This window comes from Gobio gobio (assembly GCF_949357685.1).
Source record: "Gobio gobio genome assembly, chromosome: 1".
NCBI classification, from domain to species: Eukaryota; Metazoa; Chordata; class Actinopteri; order Cypriniformes; family Gobionidae; genus Gobio; species Gobio gobio.
Window position 1 is genome coordinate 56,975,764 of NC_137097.1, and position 22,593 is coordinate 56,998,356.

At 37.8% G+C, this 22,593-nt stretch overlaps 2 protein-coding genes across 2 annotated transcripts in view; one reads left to right on the top strand and one right to left on the bottom strand.

Annotated features, from left to right (window-relative positions):
- Positions 1-3,867, top strand: part of plekhh3 (pleckstrin homology, MyTH4 and FERM domain containing H3) — a 43,719-nt gene extending 39,852 nt beyond the window's left edge. Inside the window, exon 13 of the mRNA XM_079826831.1 lies at positions 1,060-3,867. Coding sequence (XP_079682957.1) covers positions 1,060-1,197 — 138 coding nt within the window. The 3' untranslated portion in view covers positions 1,198-3,867. The remainder of the gene's footprint in view (positions 1-1,059) is intronic.
- Positions 3,700-22,531, bottom strand: tubg1 (tubulin, gamma 1). The gene is made up of 11 exons (XM_079826841.1): positions 22,172-22,531; positions 21,459-21,571; positions 19,252-19,419; positions 18,566-18,634; positions 17,222-17,301; positions 16,772-16,898; positions 14,049-14,135; positions 8,507-8,656; positions 8,125-8,277; positions 7,889-8,050; positions 3,700-5,866 (listed from the first exon to the last, which is right to left on the bottom strand). The coding sequence occupies exons 1-11, from the start codon at positions 22,218-22,220 to the stop codon at positions 5,669-5,671; spliced, it is 1,356 nt and encodes a 451-aa protein (XP_079682967.1). The 5' UTR covers positions 22,221-22,531; the 3' UTR covers positions 3,700-5,668.
- Positions 22,532-22,593: the final 62 nt, after the last annotated feature.

A 22,593-nucleotide genomic window follows, 5' to 3' on the forward strand; every position in this document is an offset into this window, starting at 1 on the left:
CACTGCAGGCTCACGCCCATCCTTTGCCCTCACTCTTATGTGTTTTAACCTGATGAATCTCTTGAGTTTTCATGCCAAACTACGTCTGCCTGCCTCCTGAGTGATGCAAGAATGTCTCTGCTCGCTCGCACATATACACAATTAATAACATCTAGTCATTGCCAGTCACCAACGGTCGCCCAGAGTTGTTCTGAACCCGAATAACTCAATATGACAAATTGAAAAAGTTAAACCTGGCAAATTAAAAGTGTAAAAAATAAAAAGTTTGATTTAATTTAAATTTATTTACATATCACTTTCCACTATATTTACCAAAACATAGTGCCCCTTATAAAATCTTGAATGAATTACACATATTTCAATCATTTATTTAAAGATTGATATTTTGCGTGATTTATAATCATTATATTTAAATATAATATATTATAAGTAATTATATTTAATAAGGAAATTGTTTAGTTTATGAATGGTTTTCTGTTGCTAAAATGCAGCTAAAACATTCTACTGCATTATTCATTTTTTTCAACTTTTTATTCAACTTTTAAACAGTATTATATGAAACACTTTTATTCATTAAGAATGCATTGTGGTTTTCACAAAAAATATTAAGCAGCACAACTGATTTTAACATTGATAATAATCAGAAATGTTTCTTGAGCACCAGATCATTTCTGATGTAATGATGCTGAAAATTCAGCTTTGCATCAGATAAATACATTTGATTTGAAATAATATTAAAACAGAAAACGGTTATTTTGAACGTGTGTAATAATATTGGACAATATTCGTGTTTTTACTGTGCTTGATCAAATAAATGCAGCTTTGTGAGCATGAGAAACGTTAAAAAAAATCCCCAAACACTTAAATGGTAGAGTCGTACTAACCTAAAAATCATGTAAACCCAGGGTTAAGTGTAGTGTACAAAGCCTTCTAGAGTATAAGAGAGTCATTGTACTAGTGTAAAGTGCATGGCACTGAGAATATGTCTGTAACAAATTTTACAGTGGAAATTTACTAATGTCATCTCTCTCTCTCTCTCTCTCTCTCTCTCTCTCTCAGCTGACTGAGATCATGCAGCTGATGAATGCTTACTTCAGTGCCACCCGTCGCCAGCTAGGCAAAGATGACTGCATCTCCATAGAAACAAACCCTAAGCTCCACCCCTCCCTACTTGAGCTCCCCTCTCACCCGGTGTGAAGAGAAAACGACTCGCTCGCGCGCGCACACACACACGCACACACTGACTCTTGACTGATGTACACGTGCATATGCAGTCCTGGCTGATTGCTTCCCTGTGAGGGGCTTTGCAAAGAGAACGAACTCCGATGAGACTGAAAGGAGCAGATGCTGTGGAAATGGAAGAGGAGTGGAAGGTGTCCAGGGAGCCACAAACAGGAGAGAAGGTTCAAAAACTCACTTGCTACACCGCCAGCCAAATCCAGAAAGAACATGGGGCCCTCAACGGCCCCTGCCACCTGGGAGCCCGCCAAATAGCGTGACTTTAGAGATGAACAGTGCAAAAAATCATTTTCTTAAGGAGAATTTTAGTCTTGTTTTTTAGTATTTAAATCTTTAAACATCCTTAAAACAACATGAATATACTTTTACTTCATTTGGAATATTTTATTTAATTTTACTTAATATTAAGACTAATTTTTAGACTAACTTTGCAAGGATTTTACCTCAAATGAAGTTACTTTTCTTACTTTGCCTCCAATATGAATTTATCTTGTTTTAAGGATGTTCATATATATATATATTTTTTTATTGGAAAACAAGACAAAAAGGCTAATAAAAAAAGCTCTTTTTTTTTTGGTTTTGTTTTTTTGCTGCAATGTCTTTGTATTGCACTACAGGAAGATGACACAAATATGCTGCCGTTGCACTCGCATACACAGTCTCTGCGCTTTGAAACGTTCCTTCCGAGACTCCTGCCTGAAACTCATTCATCAAACCCTACATGACCTTGAAGTGAAAGCAGGTGGAAGTCACTTTCACGCCGACCTTCAGAACTGTCCCCGAAGCGTCGGTGGTGCATGTGTGCGTGAGAGACAGATTTGAATATTTTAAGCTGTAGAAACCAAAGGATCTTTAGCTCATCTGAATGATACAAGTGTCTTTGTGAAAAGCTTTGAGCCCGACCTGGTGCTGCTTGACTGTGCTGTTAGCTTACAGTAACTCTGCACTGTTCGTCCTGTAGCCACAACAGCCTCAGATCTTTAGATCTGGTTAAAACCAACTACCTTAGACACCCTATTGCATCCTGGTACCTGTGAAGGTAAATGACATTTTGACATTTGAAAAAAAAAAAAAAGACACTTTTGGTTCAAACCAAGCTTCCCAGACCTCTAGAAACACTGAAGATAGACAAATAGTCAACACTATTGATATGCAACATTATCGTCCCATATTCTAAAGATATTACATTTCCATTAAATGGGTTAGTTCATCCAAAAAATGACAATACTGTCATAATTTACTCAGGCTCATCTCGTTCCAATTCTTTTATCTTGTCAAACACAAAAGAAGATATTTCTGTTTTTTTTTTTTTTTTTTTCTCCATTTAATGGATAACAATGGGGTCCAACATGAAATAGTTTGGACCTCATTGACCTTCATTATATGGACAAAGAAACACTGAGACGTTTTTTCAGAATATCCTCTTTGTGTTTCACAGAAGTAACAAAGTCATGCTGGTTTGAAACGACACGAAGGTAACTAAATGATGACAGAATTGTCATTTTTGGGTGAACATCCCTTTAAGCCTAACCTGTAGCCTCTGTCTGTTATGACTCATTATGAAGCCTTATGTCGGCTTTATGACGGCTCATTGTCTCCTTTAATGTGTGTTCGTTTCTACTAGTTTTATTTATGGCTGTCTGTTGTATACATTGTGTGAAAGTTCGTTTTTTATTGCCCTTTTTACTTTTGTTTTATATATCTTTCATAAAGACCTGTATTTGTATTTTAGTGCTTGCAAGGAAATAATTACAAAAGAGCTGATGACGTCATTGTTAAATTATGATGTCATTGTTTATTTACTTTGTTTGGTTATTCGTTGTTTATTCCCCCCCCAGTCACGTGAGGTCTACAAATGACAAATAACTTGTTAATAATCAGTTTAATTTGTAGATCTAATAGGATTTTTGAGATTTGTCATAGCAAAAAAATTAAAATTAAGAGTCGTTCACCCCTTTTACAGTCACATGGACCAAATGTCTAGGGGTTGGGTTTTTCCCCCTTGAATGACTGCCAAGCTATCACTGAAGCAATAAAACCTGCCCAGTCGTCCTGAGCATGAGCCCATTTTCAGTATGAGGCTTCAGGTTGCCTTCAGAGGAGCCACTAGTGCCTGTCAAACAGTCTGTACAATCTTTCATTCACTTTCCCCCCTGTATTCATAGAGTATTTTGTTTCTGCACTATAGATTTGCTCTACAGCAGTTTGTCTGCCTGAATACAAATCTGAAAAAGGTTACCAGCTACTTGAAGTTCAAAGGTGGAGGGCAATCACATCTTCAATGTTGTTGATTTTGTTTAAAGAAGTGTCTTTTGCCCAAACCGTGTTCCTCCTACAGCCCCTGTGACGGCAGTAGTGGTTGTCATATGCTCTTGTCTTCTGTTCATGTCACTCTTTAGCTGCAGGCAGCTCCGACCCAATGTCATACATGTAACAAAACTCGACAAACTCTGATGCTTTAGATGGTTTGTATGCTGCATGGTACCTTTATTATGTTACACACGTAATAGTCAATTGCACTATTGTTTGTACAGCTAACTTAAACGTGCAATAATGCAAAATGATGAATACTGTATGTAATAAAAGCAGCACCATTACATCAATTGTGTGTCCTAATATTGGCAGGGGAAAAAAACAACAAAAAAATAAATCAAATGTTAATAATATTTGCTGTATTCATTTATTCTCTCTCTCCAATTAATTTTTTATTAGGGGACCACTGTGTCCCTAATTTAAAAAAAGCATTGGAGAGACATGAAATGAAGAAATAAAGTGCAACTGCTGCCATGTATGGCAGGGGTGTCCTATCCTACAGCGTTTAGCTCCAATCCTAAGTAAACACACCTGAACAGGCTTAGCAAGTTCTTCAGGATTACTAGCAACTTCTAGTCAAGTGTGCTAGGTCAAGTTGGAGCCAAACTCAAAGGGATAGTTCAGCCAAGAATTGTCATAATTTACTTGCACCAAAAGATGATATTTTGAAGAATATGAGTAACCTATGCAAGTCAGTGGGGTCCATCAACTGTTTGGTTACCGACATTCTTCAAAATATCTTTTGCATTCAGCAGAAAAAATTCGTACAGGTTTGGAACAACATGAGAGTGAGTCAAGGATGACAGAATTTTAATTTTTGGGTGAACTTTCCCTTAAAAGAGCAGGACTGGATTCAGTATGTCCTTGATTCAGTTTATCAGTATCCATCAGCAGGTATTGGAATATGGTTAAGAGATTAAGACCAGAGGTTATAGCTTCCATTTCTCAGCAATTTCATGCGTTTTAGGGCCAAATGACCCATGTCATCTGCTTTGAGTGATTCTGACCTGATTGCGGATAGTTAGTAAGGGTAATCGATACACTCTAGTCAAACCAACAATCATGGAAATGTTCTTGTAGAAAAAAACATTTATTCAATCTTAAGAACTTCAAGTAAATGCATGAAGGCTGACAGCAAACTATATACAAAATATAACACTAATAAGAAGAACATGTGGTAACTGAGGAAAAGAAAGCACTGAGAAATCAATCTGGTATGAGAGTTCCATGTGAAGGTTCTACCGCTTGCAATACATAAAAAAGAATAAATTATTCAAATGAAATGTGAATTAAAAATGTTGGTGTATGATTGAGTCTGCCAGACTTTGAGGTAACCACTGACGGAATTGATGAGGGTTCACTGATTGGATGGGATTGAGGTACAGCACAACACTTGACTTACTGATCATCTCTCAAAACTCTTGGAGATAATCATCTAGAGTAATCCATGACAATGAGACGGAGAGGAAAATTGATTCAATCACACAATCATAGTCTATCCCCTGAAGGCAAGTGCCTTTTTGTATAAAAGCATGCATGCGTGAACGTGAGGGAGTAAGATGGTGTATTCATAAGCTGCTTCTAGTCGGATCTTTTCTAAGAGGCTTAATCTTTCACACTCCCTCCTACGGTTACATTCATCTGAGACCACCCAGTCTTATCGGTGTAGACGTCCAACGTGTGTGTGGTCAGGGAAGTTTGTGTGCAGGCCACCTTGACATAGACTGATGTAGGTTGTGTGCAGAAGAGTGCAGAGTGCAGTACAAAAATAGATTAAGACGGAGCCATAAATTCTCTGATCAAAGAAAGGAAATCAGGAAGAGAGAGAGAGAGAAAAAAAAAAGTTATAATAGAGGCACCAAATTATGAAGAAATTTTGATAGGCCTATAAACATGAGAAATCACATGTATATCCATAAACGAATGGCTCTCGCCGTAGCAGTAATGCAGAAATAGGCTCTGGAGGAACAGTATGACGAGCCATGAAAGATTTATGGACACGAGTCTTAAGAACTGCATTCACTACTGAAATTCGCTACTGGAGTCATTGAGTATTTTATAGGATGAGTTTAGATGCTTTCTTTCTCTGCTCTTTAGGGAGTGAGCGGAGGGGTTTTCACTGCTCTTGTGTGCCCCAGGAGATGTAGTCGGGACGCGTGGCGGCGCTGTACTCATCCACAAGCTGCTGAACCACCTCGCGAGAGTTATCCAGCTCGTCAAAGTTGTCCTTGAATATGTCCTCCTTCCTGAACTGCTCGAGGAAGGCCTCTCTCTTCCTCAGCTTATCATACTGACGACAGGTACGCTCAAACAACTAGGAGTGAGGGAGAGGAGAACAGAGATTAGAAAGTCTGCTCAAAAGAAAAAAAGAAAAAATTTCTCCCATATTTTGACCAATGAGTTTCCATGACTTTTCCAGTCATTTGTGATTACTGGATATCAGGGCGTCGCTACAGAGGGCGTGAGGACAGCCGGACTATTCTGCCTCCTCAGTCAAGACGAATGTGAAAAGGGATTTTAATGTTGAAATAGAATAGACAATAAAAAAAAAAAAAAAACAATTGCACAATTCTAACATTAATATTAGGCTACTATAGCAACATTTTGGATAAAGACGGTCTGTTTCACAAAAGTCACATTTTGATTGGCACTGTGCTTTTGACACATTAAAGGGGGGGTCTAATGCTATTTCATGCATTCAGACTTATTTACACTGTTAAAGAGTTTGATTCTCATGCTCAACATGGCCTACATAACAAACAAACAAAAAAATGAGTTGGATTTCTGTGCCAAACCCACTCCTTCAGGATTCAAAGAAGTTTCGGAAAGCTAAAGATTACAGTTAATGGTGTTATTAAACTGTGTTATATAGTGTTAAATAATGGCAAAAGTAATCTAAGGCCCTGTTTACACCTGGTATTAAGATGCAATTTGGTCGATCGGATCACAAGTAGACGAGGGAGACATTCCCGTTTACACCTGGTGTTTTAATCCATCTCTTTTGTTCAGTTTCAAACACTTCGGTTCTGATTTCTTCGAGGGGAGGGTCTTTGGGCAGGTAAATGTATGGGCTTTTTCAGTTCGTTCTGCGGTGTGTCTGCTCTAGGGTTGGGTATCGTTTGGGTTTTTTTCGATTCCGGTGCCAAACCGATACTTTTAAAACGGTTCCGGTGCCTAAACGGTGCCTGAACCGATACTTAAAAAAAAAAAAAAGGCCACAAAACGAGGTGGACGACATTAAATGGCTTTTTATTTATTTATTTTTTATTTAAATTGAACCATTTATTAAAAGTTTAATGTATACTTAAATGTATGAATATAAATAAATACAAAACACAATTTACTTATTTACAAATTATAATTTACTTATTTACAAATTCACAGTAAAACCTAAGCCACCTAACCCAACTACAACAAGCCTAATATAACTCTAAATAACAGTTACAGTAATAACAGCAGTCGTCTGTGTTCTTGCTCTGCTACAAACCAGCTTCGAGCTTCAGCTTTATTTTGAAATATGATCATATTCTCTGGCTAAATATTTTAGAACGCATCGCCTTAATGTTTCCATGGCGACGCGTTATGTTTCTCACATGACACACAGCAGCCGCAATAGCGCTGACAGTGGGTGTTTTGTTGCTAGTAGCCTACTTATGAGCATTTAAATGTCTGAAACCTGGAATAAACATGATGTGGTTGAAAACACTGAATAGCTGTCATGAGTTGTGATGTGACCAGCGCTGAGCGTCTGTCTCTGGCTCGGTGCAGCCAAAGCACGCGAAAGCACGTTTGAATTTTGGCACCGAAATGAGGAACCGAAATCTGCGTTCTGATTCGGTCCGGTACATACCGGTTATATAAGTACCGGTGCCATATTGGAACCGGATTTCGGTACCCAACCCTAGTCTGCTCTGACAGCCACAAGACCACAGAGAACAAAGTGAATGCGTGGTAGAAATCAGGAATGGTGAGAAAACACGTTTTTTTGGGGCTTCAGCTTCAGCCAACAAAGTTTAAATACTGTCTGGCTAGCGTACTTCCCATAAATGTTTACATGTTAGGTCAGTAGGCAGAGAGTAGGTGGTCTTTTGTGGCTGTTCAAATGCATTTTCAACTTCCTCTGGAAGTGGTCGAACGTGGACAAATGTTTTAGACCCCGTTTACCCCTGTATTTAGCATTGTCAACTTGTGATCCGATCGACCAAATCGCAAGAGTCTTCTTTCAAAAACATAGAAAAATCTTACTTATGCCAAACTTGTAAAAAAGTAGTGTACATCCAATACAGATACTGATAAACCTTTTTTGAGCAGTACATAAACGAAGGTCAGGGCTTACTGAAGAGATGCTGGTGTGATTAGCCATCATAAGCCCACTGACACGGTGAGCTGAGGGCAGGTAGGGAGATCTGCGGGACAGTGCCACCTGGATACTAGCTGGACCCCATGGGATGAAATTAGCCAACTTCCTCTCCCTGATTCTCTGCAGACTCTTATGGACCTGCAAGGACACATAAACATAAGGGCATGCACATATGGCTCAGAATGTGCTGTGTTTATCTAACAAGCTCACACCTGTGTGGGGTCCACCTCTCCCTGGATGATGTTGAGAATGGCGATGTAGCAATGATTGGTCTGGCGGTCTCTGCCTGTGGACACCATGACATTCTTAGGCTGCAGGAGTCTCCTCATCACATCAAGAACTGTTGTCTTTCTCACACTTGCTACCTAAAAAGAAGAAGAAGAAGAACAAAATCTGTATGATTTAATTTAAGAAAAATATTAAAACCAAGACGGACACAAAGGAAAGAAATGAAATTAGATATATCATCCGATTAATAATGAAAAGGACAGAGGTCCTTGCCTAAGGAGGTAGTTGCGTATATAGACTGCATACAGAAGCTTACAGTACTAGACTTTCAAAGCTTATTTGCAGTCCCATGTTTGAACAACTTACGGACTGATCGGTGGTCAGTGGTGTGTATCCAGTCATGAGGAAGTGGAGGCGAGGAGTGGGGATGAGTGATGCAATGAGACCAATCAGATCATTGTTCATATATCCAGGGTAACGGAGGGTTGTTGTGCTTGCTGACATTATGGTGGACACCTGTTAGAGAAGAGGAACACTTGTCTAGGTGGATGGGTGACACAAAGAATGTGAATGTCAAAGAATGAAAATCATCACGTTTTTAATTTTGCATTGTGTCGTCTTAATTACTTGGGTGTGCTAATGGTACACTTGAAACCTGTTGTGTACGTAAACGCAGCTGGTGTTTAAGACGACAATTAGCCTGGACTGGTGAAACAGGTTCTCTTATAGCACTCTGGTCACGCTTTAGGGAAATCTATGCACTGTACTGTGAAAGCTGAGGTTCACCATATGACACATTTCTATTAGAGGTTATGAAGACAGTGATGGATGAGTCAATAAAGTGAACTATTCACCTTAGAGCAGGGTGCTGTAAGAATGGGCGTATGAGAGCAAAGCATAGATGAGCTTTGAACGGTTATATATAGAGTGCCGAAGTAATGACGTCACTTTGTAGGCCAAAACGCAGAAGTGAGTTAGCATTTTAGCCCTATGGGTTCCCTCGCCCTAAAGTCTATGGGTTTTTTGAATGGGTTTTTGCTAAATCGCCTGAAATAAGGTCTGTGGTTAACAAAGCCTCTATATATTTTCACGTTTTAATCTATGACATAAAACACACTAGTTATAACCTGCTTGTGATTTTTTAAGACTTTATTGTGTCTTAAAAACGATGGTTGCTAACAAGTTGCTAAAAGGGACTACATCCTTTGGCGGGGACTTTAGACGTCATCGTGACAAACAGGCAATCTCTCACTAGCCCGCGTTTCAGCCTTATGAAGAACTTATGTGGCCTGAATAAATCGCGCTATTCGCGCAAAGTTGGATGCTTGAACATTTGGAGTTTACTCTCTTCACATTTGTCTCGTTGAGAAATGGCTGACATGGGCTGTGTTTACACGTCTTTTTGTGTTAAAATCTACTGTTAATGTGTGACAACTTAGTTTTAAGACTTTTTCAGTCAATAATGTAGTTGTTTAAAGCTCAAATCTGTGGTTTATTTATAAGAAGAGTGCCTATTTAAACATTTTATCTGGTGTTATCGGAGTTGTGAGCTCCAGTGAGTCAGCGGCAGTCAGCGCTTGTTTACCCGGCGAGAGTTGACTTTCCTCGGCTAGTCCTTCTGCCGTCTGCCGCTGGCTCTGATGTCTCTGTGGCGTCTCCAGCTATAATTAGTCTTGTGGAGATTTAACGGCCCATATTTGCTCTCATGGATCTATAATTTGTTCCCTGGCAAATCGTTTAGGCTGAGGGCAAAGTGAAGTTTCATTACTTGTTTATTTTTAGGCTATAACTGTACGTTACCGTTGTAAGTTAGCCGACTAGCACTGACTTTGAATGTTTGACTGAATTGTTTGCTTTATTTCATGTGTAGCTTATTATACGTTTTGTATTATTGATCATACATAAACTTGCATTTAACAAAAAGAGACTGGGTTGTGTTTCATGTCATTTAATGTTATCACAGTGATAATCATATTGTCTGAAAAAACATTAACAAAAGATAAATCTCAGAGAGGCACGCATAAACAAAATTAGTTTCTAACATTTTTGGAAAAAACGAAAGGGCAATATTTCTCATGAAAAAGTGGATAAGTGTTCATTCACAGCGCAGATCATAATGAGCGAGCGTGCTTTTAAATAAAGTTTGAGGAAGCTTGATGATGACGTCGATCCGCGACCATGGTGTGCTGCAGTGATGCGCGGGTTGATCCAAAATGAGCGGGTGCCCGCGGCCACCCGCGGTTACCCGCGGTTACGAGTCATCCAAAAATATTTTTAATGATATTCGGGTCACGGTCGGTCGGATCGTCAATAAATCCTTATTTACCTTTTGAATGTTGAGCGTTATTAACTTTTGAATAAATGCTGACGCGGGACAAAATGCCCGATTTCCCAAAACGTTGAACTGAGCAATGCCATTGTACCATTTTAATAGGCTACTTTTAAACGCATTTAAAGTCAGTTGTATGTATTTTCTGAGAGGGGGCGGGATTTTTTTGGGAAAGTCGGGGGAGAGACGCACACTTCGATTAGACTGGATAAACACATGCAGCATCTTAATTGTTAAGAAAATTAAACGAAATAAATGAATAAATCAAGCCTGTATTACATAACACTAGGCTATATCATACAGCATTCAGAAAAATAACAGTTTGCGCTCCTAAGGGCTTTCACACTTTTCCAAATGTTTTCCAAATGTGGGCTGATGAATTCTTCAAGCCGGGTCGAAACATAAACATCGCGTTCATCAATAATATGCATCTGGAGCTGAAATGGGATGGGCCGCCTCAAGAACTGCCTGCTCTCGCCGCTGCACCTCTGAGCGCACCACGCCAGGGCCTGAAACATTTTCTCAATGGCCCAATGAGCTACGATGAGCATTTACTACTTTTAAAAAATGCGGGTCAGGAAGCGGGTCGGGTACAATATTTTCTTCTTTTTTTTGCGGTCCGAGTTGCGGGCGGGTTAGTTGAAAACGTCGGTCGGGTGCGGGTTGTTTATACATTGACCCGCGCATCACTGGTGTGCTGTAGTCCGTTTATAGCCTACCGTTAGCATTTTATATCTGACGGCTTTATTTGGGCTTCAAAATGTATACATTTTGGATTAACTTGTAAAGATTATCTTGGTAGACAAAACGTGTAAGGGTCATTACTCTTTGTTGAACACAGATCTTATTTTTTGCGATTTTCCAAAAGTCTATGGGGAAAATGAATGGCTTTTTGATCGAGGGAACCCATGCGCCACTAACTTCCGGGTTGGCCTACAAAGTGACGTCATTACTTCGGCACTCTATTACCTCCTCATTCGAATGTGACACGACAGCAGGTCAGGCTGCTGATTACAACTTTCAGAACGGGCAACTCCCCATGTTGCATCCTCCTGAAACTGTGCCGTTTCAAATTTTGTTTAACATTTTGTGGTTTAGCTTATTCACTTTCTTGACAGCTGCGTGTATATATTTTCCAAAATCGTGCTTTCATTAATCTCGTTACCTAAAAAAACCCTTGGCGGCTTAACAGTCAGGTTTGTTTTCTAATGTTCTGATGTCTCTGAAATATGAAAATGCACATCTTATCGCAGGAGAGCTGCCAGCACCCAACTGTGATTAATATATTGAGGAGTGAATCTACTGTCCCAACTTGAACCACACCAGGCCAGTCCCTCTTTGCCACAGGGAAGGGCTTTAAAATGAAAAGGACAAACTTTGGGTTGAAAGCCTTAGGACAGATGAATAGGCCCTGGTTTTTCAACATTAATATTTAATTGACATAATGGTGTCATGTTGGGGACGGTTTAATTAGAGTGTGAGTGTTCATCAATTATGCTTAAAGGGATTCATATAATGCGTTTTAAATGTTTTCCTTTTCCCTTTATTTATTTATTCTATCTAACAAGGTTCCAGACCAGACCAAGTCCAGATATTACTTACTCAAACGTCTACGTCACAATGTGAAATATTAGCATAATGCACGGCTAAAGGCATACACAAAGAAAGAAGATGAGGATTCAGTCAATTGTGGTGTTGTCGCCAAGTCGCAGAGGCCGCTTTGTTTGGGCTTCCAAAAACAGATGGAAATACGAATTAGATTTTAATATTATTTATAAAGCTGTTCCTGAGCAGTACAACCCAGAAGTTTGCTTGTGCACAGCGTGTTTTTACAGAGGACAGCTTCCTGAACCTGGGAGAGTACAACACTGGATATACAAAGGCTACTGTGAAACGTTCTACTTGCAAAGTTAGTTCTAAATGATCGGCTTGATCATCCGCGTTTGCAAAATCTGACTTGGGCTCTAAATAATACAGTAAACCTGAAAACATTATTAACTTTATTTAATTTATTTACAAGCCTTGGAAGCTGGCGCTAGTGATTATGGTACGGGGTGTTACATTTCCGAGTCCGACACATGCTTGAGGTGTTTGACCAATCACAATGCACTGGGTCTGCTGGCCAATCAGCACTCTGAGCTTTTTGGTAGGAGGGGCTTTGTAGAAATCAGCTTATTTCAAACAGACTGGGAATAGAGGAGCGTCAATCATTTACAGTATGTGAAAAATAATGTGTTTTTTGATCATTAAACCATTATATTAACCCAATAAACTAAGTAATGAACTTTAAACATAGCATCATATGACCCACTTTAATACAGCATGTAAAACGCCTTATACACAGGGCTGCACAATCATATATTAGATCGTGACATGCCTCTGTATCTTATCTTAAAGCTGCACTATGTAACTTTTCCATCCACTAGAGGTCACCTATTCAAAACAAAGACGTAGTTTGATGACGCTACGTTTGAGCACAGAATCTTGGGACATGTGGTCTTCACCTCACAGCCGGTGGAAAAGAATCGGGTTAGGACTAAGGCAGAAATCATGTTCATGCATGCGATTATTAATGTTACTGTTGTATGAAGTAGAGCAGGGCCGAGGGTTGTGGAGCTGAGCAAGGCCGCTAGAGCGATTGTTAATAAGAAGAGCGGAACAGACGCCTCGCGAGCAGCGGGACTGTTATTATGCCACAGTCGCCGGCGCCACTTCCACTTTTCCGGTAACGCAGGTAATGCAGATCTGTTTATCATATTAGATACATCTGAGTGTGTTGAAAATTATGTTATGACGTTACTCTGTGCGTTCGCTTGGCGGCTGCAATGACACTTGTTGCACACTACAGTGAGAGTAAAGTGTTTCTGCAAATTAAAACTGGAAACCGAAGGTAATGCAGATATGACGCAATCGACAGGCAACTTCCTCACAAGTCCCAGTTCCTCGGTTAAAATAGCAATGTCTCACGATTTACAAATAGTTGGAAACATTTGGGATATTTAAAAGTACTCAACTGAACAAAATATATAACACTGGCCTAGTGGTTTTTGGATATTTTACTGAAAAGATGTAACATAGTGCACCTTTAAAGACACCAAACGTTTGATTTCAGAAGATACTATCAAACTTGTTATATTTTTATAAAATTCTGAAAGCATTTTAGTAGTTTTTGAAGCCCCTAGAAATTAATTCAATCGTTTTAATGAACTGCTCATAAGCTTTATGTTGCACATCAAATGTGAGCGCTGTTCATGTGGGCCGCACACCACTGCTGCACGAACAAGAGGGTTTGACAGAGAAAATAATAAAAGTTTGTTTTAAATAATAAAATATTGTTTAATGCTTGAAACGAATAATGGAAAGTGGCATATATATAAAAAAAAAATCAGGTGTTCTCAGGTCCATTTGATAAAAACATTTATTTAAAATTACCCAAGACCCGAGGTTACTAATAAAAAGCCCCCCCAAAAAGCCATCATCCATAATGACCTACTTCAGAAGGCACAAGCTGTACAAGCTTATCAGTGTTTGTTTCCCCCTAAAAGAGAGATCAGAAACAAGATGTCCTTTAAAACTCACCAGTTGGTTGATCTGAGAGAACGAGGGGTTCTGAATGTGCAGCCGGTCTGTGGCGATTCTGTTCAAAGCCGTGTTGTCCAGCACCACCTGATACAGACATGGAGAGAATGAAAAGGAAAGAGATTTTTTTACCATGTCAGGACTGTGTTAGATGTCTTCTCGGGTACATAATGTTGTTATGGAATTATTTAGTATGTATTCATTTTAAATAAAATATTGTTAAAAGCTCAAAACAAATAATGAAAACTAAGTTGGCATTTGTTTAAAAAAAAATAATTCAGGCCTTCTCAGGTAAAACCATTAATTTTAAATGACCTAAGACCCAAGTGTGGCCGTGAGGACCTACTGTGTGTTGCTTTTGTGCTATTACTGGATTTGAATCGAAGTAGCAAACAAGATGCAGAATTGTAATTCAAACTAGAAATTTCTTGCAAAACAACTCAACTGGTGCATGACACTAACAACAGCGGGTTGCCAGAAAACACAAACAAACATAAGGTATACCTTAAAAACACTGCAAGTTTCTTTGAATTAAGGAAGTGTAATCAAAATGAAAGAAATTCATATAATTGCTGTAAGAGTTTAATATAGAATTGCCATCTCACTTGCAGTCACTGTAGAACAATGTCAATATTATTTTTACCATAGTATTTAATATAAAAATTATAAGATATAAATATTATATATTTAATATTCATATATATATATTTAATATTTTATATGGTCATCTGAAAACAATGTGACGAATAGTTAATTTTTGTAAATGTTGCCGTGTTTAAATTTTGACAGTACTGCATTGAATTAATGATTATATAAAAGGTTAGTTCACTTAAAAATTTAAATTCTGTCATTAATTACTCACCCTCATGCCTCATGTCATTCCAAACTCTTCGGAACACAAATTCAGATATTTTTTATGAAATATGAGAGCTTTCTCTCCCTTTATTGACAGCTACGCAACTACCACTTTAAAGCCCCAGTAAGGTAGTAAAGAGATCATAAAAGTAAACTATGTGATTCCAGAGGTTTGTTTGCACAAAAAAAGCAATTTACCACTTTATTTACAAAATATTAATCTCCAATGCGCGTTCATGAAAGCACCACGATGCATGCGTGTTGTGTTGACGTCAGAGCAGACATTGCGTGAATGAGTGTCGGAGATGATCATTTTTGGGTGAACTGATGCTTTAAAGGAATAGTTCACCCTAAAATGAAAATACTAAGTCATCATTTATTCTCCCTCAACTTGTTCAAAACCTGTATGAGTTTCTTTCTTCTGCTGAACACAAATTAATATATTGTGATAGAATTTCGGTAACCGGCCAGCTGATGGTCCCCATTGACTTCCATAGTAGGAAAAAATACTATGGAAGTCAATGGGGACTATCAACTGTCGGGTTATCAACATTCTTTAAAATATCTTCTTTTGCGTTCAGCAGAAAGTGAACTATTCCTTTAAGTATTTTGCAAACCTTATTGAGTACTACTGTGATTCAACCTATAATAAGTCAAATTTCAGCTAATTAACTGAGAGAAAACATTTAAGTTTATATTATATTTAAACAGTATTTAGCCAATATTTTCTGTACAGAAGGGATCATTGCATATTTTGTGTGACTATAGAATATTTTCTCTTAAGAGTAAAAGGGATAGTTCCCTTTATGACCTTTACAAAGGCCTGAATGTTTTAGTGAAATGGACTTCCAAAAAAAATCACACCAAGTTTCATTAATAGTAACTTCATTTGTGTTTTAAAGTCTTATGGGTTAGAGGGTGAATAAATTACATTTTTGTCATCAAAATAATTTCATTTTGTGATGAACTGTACTTTTAAATAAAAGTTAAGCTGGCATTAATAAAGCATCAGACTTGGAGTTAAGTCTAGAGCTGTATTCTCATCAAATAAAGACAGAACGTAATATCTACCTCTATTAACCTCCTCATCTTTTGTGCTGACTCTCTGATCTGACATTATTATATAAGCCAGAGACGAGAATGAAGCTAGCAGACAGCTGCAAGAAACACAATATGCATAAAACAGATCTTACCCTTTACTAATGACATTTGCTCCACTAAAGCTCAATCTATTCTGAACCGCAGCCCTCACACATGAAGATTCGCTGGTGATGTGAATAATGATGTCTTTTGCTGGGGCGATCAAACCTATCAATCCCTATAAGACTCAAATAAGGATATACATAACTACTGACCTCTCAGAGAGTCAGCAGGATGTGTTATTTGTCAAATAAATATCTGCTTAATTATATGCTTAATTATCAGGCAGAAACCAGCAAGTGTTGAGACATATTCCAGATGTACAGATATGACAGCACTCTGCATGGTCTATGGAATGCACTCAATAGCTTGGTCTATGTTAATAAGGAGGAAATGGAAGGAGAGATGTGGATAATCACATAAGAATATCCTCTTTTTCTCCATCTGCTGGTGTTTGGGGATGGGGAATGTAAGCAGGAGAGAAAGAAAGAAGGTCTGTTTGGGGAGTGGATTGTGTAACTGTGAGGAAATGTGCAGTTAGAGTAGCAGGCTGTATATGAGAAGGGCTCTGTTTCAAATATAAACACATTCATTTAAAATCTACAACCTAGGATTGTGTGTGTCGGTATGGGAGTAACACCTCCCAGATTTTAGGCCAGCTGAAAAGGTTAACAGACAGTGTGTGTGTGTGTGTGTGTGTGTGTGTGTGTGTGTGTTCATTCACTCACCACACAATCTGCATTCTGGGTCAGTCTCTTTAGTGTCAGAAGAGAATTATATGGCTGTACGACAACATCACTCATCTCATCTTGGTTAGGAAAGACCGAGTAGGTCTGAACTAGTTTTTTAGGATACCTAAAAAAACAGAAAATAGCTGAACGTTTAAGGCACAAGAACACGCGCCCAGCTGAATGCCGCTGGTGCCCTTGAGGTTGCACACGCAATGGTATTAAACACATCCCTAAAGAGAGGTAATTACACCCGGTGATGGCTGCTGCCTGCATCTCCCTCTAATTACACTGACTGCCACCCAAACGCTTCATGACTGCAAGTCTAGACGAACAATGCAGAGGGTGTGGATCTACACTTCAGGAGAGGGAGTGTGGACTGCAAATATCAGTCAGAGCAGGGGGATACAAAGTCCTCTCGGGTCCTATATAAGTGAATAGTTTTCGCACCTGTCGTTCAGTCGTTCCAGTAGGTAAGACCCTAGACCAGATCCTGTTCCCCCGGCAATAGAGTGGCAAAGCACAAACCCCTAAAAATAAAGACAAAAACAGATTAAAAATACACACAAAATACACATATATGATTAAGGTGCTTTATGTGCCAACTAAAATAAAAAAGAATAGTTAAAGTTGTGCTAATTTATCATATTAGAACTGATTTTCAGGGGCATTTTAGCCTTTAAGAGGGCATATTCTTTTAATCCATATAAAAACACAAAACATTTACAGTACTGTTCAAAAGTTTGGTATTTTGTTTTGTTTTTTGAAAGAAAGTAAAAATAAAAAAAAATACTTTTTTACAATATTACTGCTTTTATTGCATTCAAATAAATGCAACCACCATGGTGAGCATAAGAGACTTCTTTAAAAAAAAGCCAAATAATTTAACTGAACTTTTAATTAATTGGAATAAAAAATATTTCCCAAACAATAAACATTCTGCTGGAATATATGTTAAAAGTACTACCAAGCCAAAAATTAACAGCCCCCCCCCACCTACATTTTAAACATCTGGGGAATTTTTGCCTGTCCTGATTAATTTCACGCACTGTCACTCACTTCAGCATAATATGGCTCGCACACACATGCATGCAACTAACCGACTTTTAACATCATTTTCCAAACCACTCCCTAACCTCCACTTACATACAAGTTACACACGCACACACCAGTAATTGTGGGTAATAAAGTGAACGACGCAGATTACGCAGAGAGGCCCGAGTCTGTTGTTTTAATGGGAGGAACATCTGTATCTTGTACATTAAGAGTGCAAAATAAGGCATAAAACAGCACTTTTGTTTAACCGTCTGACAGACATACATACAAGCACAAAATTATAATATATACTGTATATATCGAATGTATTTATACATAGTTCTTTATAATTCAGCAATCTAAACGAGAGTAGACTGTAGAGCACTGTACAAAGGGGTAAAGGAGAGGGGAAAAAGAGATGGAAAAAAATATGAAAGTACGTCAAATGGTACGTCACTTTACCATCTGGAGATCATCAGAAAACGTTTTACTATGTTTAAAAATATAATCAAATTTTCTTAAAGTCAGAGAAAACAGTATTAATGAATGACACAGAATAAAAGGGTAAAAACTAACCCATTCATAATACAGCCTTACTTTCAACATTTACTTTAAAGTGATAGTTCACCCAAAAATGAAAAGTACCCCATGATTTACTCACCCTCAGCATTTATTTCTGAACTACTTTAATATTGTATGCTAAATCACTTCTTGCAAAACCAAAAAGACAAAGAAGTGTACAGTCAATGAGAGTCATACCTCAAGACTGTCACTGCCATCTGCCTCTCTGTCGATGATGTCAAAGATGTCCTCATGGATTTTTTCTCCCTGAAATGAACAAACATTTGACAACATATTAATTAAAGGACAAAACCTAAAAAAAGTTGTCAAACATGACAATTTTACTGTTTTAGCTTGTCCAGTATTTATGGGTAGTTGATATAATTTGGCTAAATAGTGACAGCTGCTCAATCATGTTCTTCGAGGTTTAATTTTTTGTGTTTTATTTTTTTATAATATAATTATTGTACAGTTATTATGCAGTTTTTATGACCTCATTGCAAATAACAGACTATAATGAGTCTGTATAGCCAGTATTAGAATCCGTTAAAAAAATTAATTGTCACACTATGTCAGGGGTGTCCAAAGTCAGTCCTGGAGGGCCACTGTCCTGCAGAGATCAGCTCAAACTTACCTCATCACACCTGCATGGAAGTTTCTAGTATGCTTAATGAGAACTTTATTAGCTGGTTCAAGTGTGTTTAATTGGGGTTTAAATCTAAACATTGCAGGACAGTGGGCCTCCAGGAGAAGGACTGGACACACCTACACTATGTGAACGACAAAAAGTGGTTAAACATAGTGGAAAAGAAATGATAACCAGTTATAGAACCTAAAATACAACATATATTATAAATAAATCTTGTCTGATGTCTAACATGTACCTGAGAGAAGCCACTGGCCCAGTTGTTACCGGCTCCACCGCCATGCTCCGACAGGTAGATGTTCTCCGGGTTGTACAGGTTGGCATACGGGGAATTAAGGATGGTGTGGATGACTCTGGGCTCCAGGTCCAACAGCACGGCACGAGGGATGTAGTGCTCATCATCCGCCTGAAGGGGGCGAAACAATAGACAAAAGGATCAATGGAAATTGCATTTCCATTAGTGCGTCTCTACGGAGCCCCACACATGACGTGCAAGAAATAAAAATAAATTATGCGCACAATTTACTAATTCGTTCCCTCGATTTATAAATCATGCGCACAATTTACTATTTCGATAGCTCAATCGTGCGGACAATTTACTACTTCGTTCTCTTGACTTGCTAAACCGTCCACACGATTTACAAATTTCTTTAATAATAATTTGTTTACTAATCGATTTATAAATGGTGCGCAAAATTTTGCAAATCGCGGGAACAAAATTGTAAATTGTGCGCACAATCTATAAATCGAGGGAACGAATTAGTACATCATGTGCACAATTTAGCCTACTATTTTTTCCTGCATGTCATGTGCGGGGCTCCGTAGGTCTCAATACTCGTTACAAGGAAAAGACTATGCACAATTTTAGAAATGAGAAGCAGCTCAGGTTTACTCAAGGTGTGCAGTTTAGGCAAATTAATCTTAAAATCTGTGATATCAGTAGTAAACTGCTGCTTTATACGAGTGGTCGTCAAATACATCTTGATACTGACAATATTTGCCATCTTTTAATTATCACCATTAACCAATAATTGAAAGATAAATGTCAGAAGAATAACTTTTTGACAGTGGTTAGAAAGCCAGCTAATTATTAAAAGGTAAAGGCAATAATATTTTCTCATATAACTTCAACATTCAGCAAATATACACATTTATATTTTTTTAAGTCTTTGAATATTTAAAAAATACAAACTTGCATTAAAAATGTGTAGCCACTAGCCAGACTACTGCTGATGTTTTTAACGATTTCTTAATAGGATTCCAGAATCAAGATGCTATCTATTCTAAAGTATAATTCTGCTTATTTTACGGGTTAATTTTTCATTTTTTAAATATTTTTTTAATCATAAATATTATGTAAATAAAATATAAATTTAATTGCCAAATGTGTTATTTTCTATAGATAGCATCAAAAAATAGCAGTAATTACTATAATGTGATTCACACAATCTGTGACAATTCATATCAGAAGAGCTGTAACATCAAAAGCCTTTTTTAAGAAGAAATTTAAGCAGCCCCGATGAAAACATTAAGACTGAAATAAATAATTTAGGTCTTTAATTAAAATCACCCCTTAATCTGAAACATGGAACTAGGAGCTGTGCCATTTTTTAAAACTTAGTTTCCTATCAGATAGTGAAAAGGCCTCCCCACATAATGACTACAGAGGAATAATGGACAACATTGCAAACATTGGAACATGGCTCCACCTGGTGGTAAATTATGTGAACCCATCACTAACAATAATACAAGGGATAGATCAGCCAAAAATGAAATTTCTGTCATCATTTATTCACCCTCAAGTTGTTCCAAACCTGTATGAATTTCTTTCTTCTGCTGAACACAAAATAAGATATTTTGAAGAATATGGATACCCAAACAGTTGATCGTCACTCCCATAGTATGGAAAAAAAATACTATAGAAATCAATGAGGACCATAAACCGTTTAATTACTGATATTCTTCAAAACATCTTCTTTTGTGTTAAACAGAAGAAAAAAATTCATACAGGTTTGGGAAAACAATGTAAAAAATGACAGAATTTAAATTTTTGGGTGAATTATCCCCTTTAAGTTATATACATACAGTACGTTAAGTTATTTACATACATTTTATTATTTTTTATATTATTTTAGTCATTACTTAGCATATTATTTTAATACTTTTTTATTGTTACTTATCATTTTAATATTGTATATTTGTTTCTTATTGTTACTTGTTTTACATATAATGCTTTTAAACACAATCATGCCAATAAAATAAAATTGCAGGTGTATGTTGCTTGATGCCATGATGATACTGCAGGTGTATAAATAGAAACTCAATGATTTATATAAAATGTTACATAAAATGTAGACTTTAAATCAGCATTCTTGATATAACATGGTTATGGCTGATGATTGGCGCACGCTGGATGCATCATCAGTTGGTATTTGTGTAACTTACCTGATAGAAAAAGACATCTTTCCGGTCAGTGCCCTCAGTGGCAAACTCCTCTACGATGCCCTCCGGGCTGATGCCATGCTCAGCACACAGCTGCTTCCAGAACTCAAAGCCAACTGCACAGAGAGACAATAAAGACACAATTCAATTCAGTCCATTAATGCAAGATGCTTTAATTGAAGACTAATAATGAAATGGCTATTGATTACATTACACGTTTATTAGAAGTTACAGCAAATCTTGCAAAATCAAATAAATGATAATTTGCTGCCCAAGTCTGACTCCTCTGACAGCATAAACCCCATCTTTCTCAGAGTAAAATGATAAACACATTGAACATCCCTCTAGCAAAAACTATCAAACGTGACCGTAAATACTAAAAAGCAACGTTTTGAATTATCAGCATAGGAAAACAAAGGAGCTGGCCAGGTTAGTTACACTACAATTTGATGCCTTAACTTAGTTATCTCCCGCTGACATCATGAAATATTTATCATTATTGATTACCAGACATAAACAAAGAGAAGCCATTAATGAAAGACTTATTGGATTCTTACAGATGGATATATCCAATAAAGCCCCTGGTCATCCTAACTTTATTTGTTAATTGTGTCATTTTAAAGCTGTCCAGACTGATAGCTAGCAAGCTAACGTTAACTGTTTATAGAGATGGCAATATTATTAGCAAGCAGAACGTTAAAAAGTGAATTGCTCACTCTGATTCCCGCACTGTCCGAGCTGCAGGGTGATGATTTCTCGAGGCATGCTATCCTGTTATTCCTGCTGTATAATCGGTAAAGGTGAGAGATGTGCTGCTGTCAGTCAATCACAATCCCCGTGCGTGTTCCCGCTCCAACAGCAACGGCCTAACGTAGGAGACGTGCGCATGCGCAGACTCCGAGCACACTCCTCCACCTTCACACTGTGAAGGCCAGCAAACGCGATCAACGATCAATACTTGTTAAAATGTACCGAGAGAACTCTTTATTGAAAAGAACGAAAAATAGATATATACAGAATAGAGAAAGAACAGACGTAGCGAACATTACTGACGTAATAAATGACGTAGTACGTATGCGTAGGCTAAATATTAAACAACATCAAGGCTGCGCGTCAGTTGCGCAAACAGATTTGAGAG